Raw genomic sequence first — 2,521 nt, forward strand, 5'->3', positions numbered from 1 at the left:
GAGGAGAGGACGGAGCTGCCGGGGGTGGGGGCTGGGGGCCGACAGCTGGGCCCAGAATTACAGCTCTGCATCCAAATAAAGCCGTAATGACAGTCCTGGCCCAGACGCTGCCAATTACGCCGGGCGGGGCCGGCACCACAGAGCCAGCTGGGGAACAGGACACGCAGCCAGCCGGGGGCCATGTGGGGCCCAGGCGTGGGGAGGCCGGGCAGCACATGCAGGGCCCTGCTCTGGGGCAGCGGCTCCTCTCCTCGTCTGCCAGGCCAGAGGCTCCCAGGGCACCCGGCCACCAGCCCTTGCGCCGGGTGCTGCTAGGAGCCGCCGCACTGGGGAGCTGGCATTGCCTGGGGCCAGCTGCTGGGGGGCCACACTGCCCCAGAGCCCGGCCGTGCAGCCGTGCGGGGTGGCGCTCACCTGTGGCACTGGTGCCAGACCCAGGCGTGGCGGCCGGTCTGGGGCCGGAAGTCGGCTCGGCCCAGGTTGTGGATCCGGGAGGAGAAGCGCAGCAGGCGCCGGTGCCCGTCGGGCCAGTTGGCGTGGTCGGCCGAGTGCGAGAGGCAGCGCTCCTCATGGGCGCAGTACAGCATGGCGAGCGGCCGCTCCTCCAGGTAGCCCGTCTCCTGCACCACCTGCGCGTCCAGCACCAGGTCCGGGGCGGCTGCAGGATCCGCGGGGTCAGGCTGGCCTGGCTTCCCTCGGGCCGGGCAGGGTCCCCCCGGCCCGGGCAGGTGCAGAGCTGGGATGTTACCGCCCGGAACCTGCAGCCCAGCTACCAGCATCTGCTCCCCCCCCAGCCCGGCGCCCCCGTAGGCAGCCGCATGCGACCGAGGACTTGCCCGGCTCGGGTGGGCAAGATCGGGGGGGCTGAGTGCCGAGGAAATCCCCAATCCTACCCCCGCCCTGGGGACGTGACACCTGCTGCCCCCGCCCACCCCTGCAGGCTCCTCCCCCTGCTGCCCCGCCCACCCACAGGCTCCTCCCCCTGCTGCCCCACCCCCACAGGTGGGGCCCATCACTCACTGTCGGTGCAGCTGACCCCGGCAGAGAAGCGCCCGCCGCCCGCCGGGCAGTGCACGGGGCCGTGGCGCTGGCATTGCTGGATGCTGAGCTCGGTGCCCGTGCAGTGCACGCCGCTCATCACCACCTCGCCCGCCTCCGGGCTGCCCTGCCAGTACCAGGTCTCCTGGGGGGAGAGAGACGCCCCAGTGCTCAGCGGGGACACGAGAGCCCAGGGCCAGGCCCCCCCACCCCCCCCCCCGTGGCCCTCACCTGGAGGGCGTGGCTGGCGAAGCCCAGCCCCAGCTGCCTGCAGACCACCATGGCCTCATTCAGTCCCCACCGTTCGCCGCACACGGCGCCCCACTTCAGGGCGCCCCCCACCGGCACCAACACTTCCACCACACCCTCCTCGGGGCTGCGGCCCCCCGCCAAGCGCACCTGGGCAGAGCAGGGGTTAGCTGCCAGGTTAGATGCTCCTCCCCCCCCGCCCGGCGACAGCCACTGACTCCCAGCCCAGCTAGGGGCACCTGGGGACCCCCGTGCCAGCTGCCCGCCCCACTCCATAGGTCCTCCGTGCCATTCGCAGCCTCCTTCAGCCTGTGGCATCCTCCCCATGGTGCCCTGTGCCACCCTCTCCTCCTGCAGCGCCCCACTGTGCCCATTCCCCCAGGCCCCCCAGCACCCAGGCCCCCCAAGCACCCCCCAGAAGTGCCCCACGGCACCCACTCCCCAAGACCTCCCAGCACCCCCCAGGATCCCCTCTCCCAGGCCTTCCTGCCCCACTGTACCCCATGGCACCTACCCCACCCCAGGCTACCTGCTCCTCCATGATACCACACTGCCCCCTCCCTGGCCATGCGCCCCACACCCCTGCCCCCCAGCATGGCTGACAGCCCCCCAAGGGCCACGGGGGGGCTCACCTGGCTCTGGTAGTCCGTGTGGGGCACGTTGCACCGGACGGCAGCGTCGGCCTCATGCCGGCAGCCGCTCTGCGCTGCCTCCTGGAAGCTGCACTCCTGAAGCGAGTGCTCGTAGCCCGTGCACTGAACCTCGGACATGTGGATGGGGCCCAGGCCTGGAGCCAGAGGCCAGTGGCTCAGCCGGACTCGCCCCTGGGTAGCACTGAGCTCGCCCAGCCCGCCCGGGGCCCTGCAGGGACCCCTCCCTCGCCCCCCGGCTGCTCCGGTGCAGCCCTGCCCGAGGGGCTCCCTGCACAGGGCCCGTTAGACCCTCCAGCCCGTCCTGCAGGCACCAGCCAGAGCCCCCCAGCCCGAGAGGCCTCAGGGGCTGAGCCATGGAGAGACGGGGAATGCCCCCTCCCCAGGGCTTGTCCAGGGGCTCCCCAGCCGCCTGGCTCACTGGGGACTGGACCGGGCCTGGCCGCTGGTCCCTGGTGTGCCCGGCCGGCCCCAGCTTGGCTCCCCGAAGGCCTCCCACGCCAGGGTCCAGCCGCTCTCCCTCGTCCCTCCCAGACGCTGCACAGCCCGAAGCTCTGGGTTCTCCCTGCCGGTTCTGCTCCGTT

At 72.4% G+C, this 2,521-nt stretch overlaps 1 protein-coding gene across 1 annotated transcript; it reads right to left on the bottom strand.

Moving 5' to 3' along the window:
* Positions 1–414: 414 nt before the first annotated feature.
* On the bottom strand, positions 415–2,111 carry LOC112123808 (lysyl oxidase homolog 4-like; the record flags this gene model as incomplete). The annotated part of the gene is made up of 4 exons (XM_024222390.1): positions 415–658; positions 1,021–1,183; positions 1,270–1,437; positions 1,920–2,111. Coding segments are annotated over 4 exons (767 nt in total), but the record flags the coding sequence as incomplete, so codon positions are not given.
* Positions 2,112–2,521: the final 410 nt, after the last annotated feature.

The sequence above is a fragment of the Terrapene carolina genome, unplaced genomic scaffold (assembly GCF_002925995.2).
Source record: "Terrapene carolina triunguis isolate 2854851 unplaced genomic scaffold, T_m_triunguis-2.0 Scaffold18877, whole genome shotgun sequence".
Classification (NCBI taxonomy): Eukaryota; Metazoa; Chordata; order Testudines; family Emydidae; genus Terrapene; species Terrapene triunguis.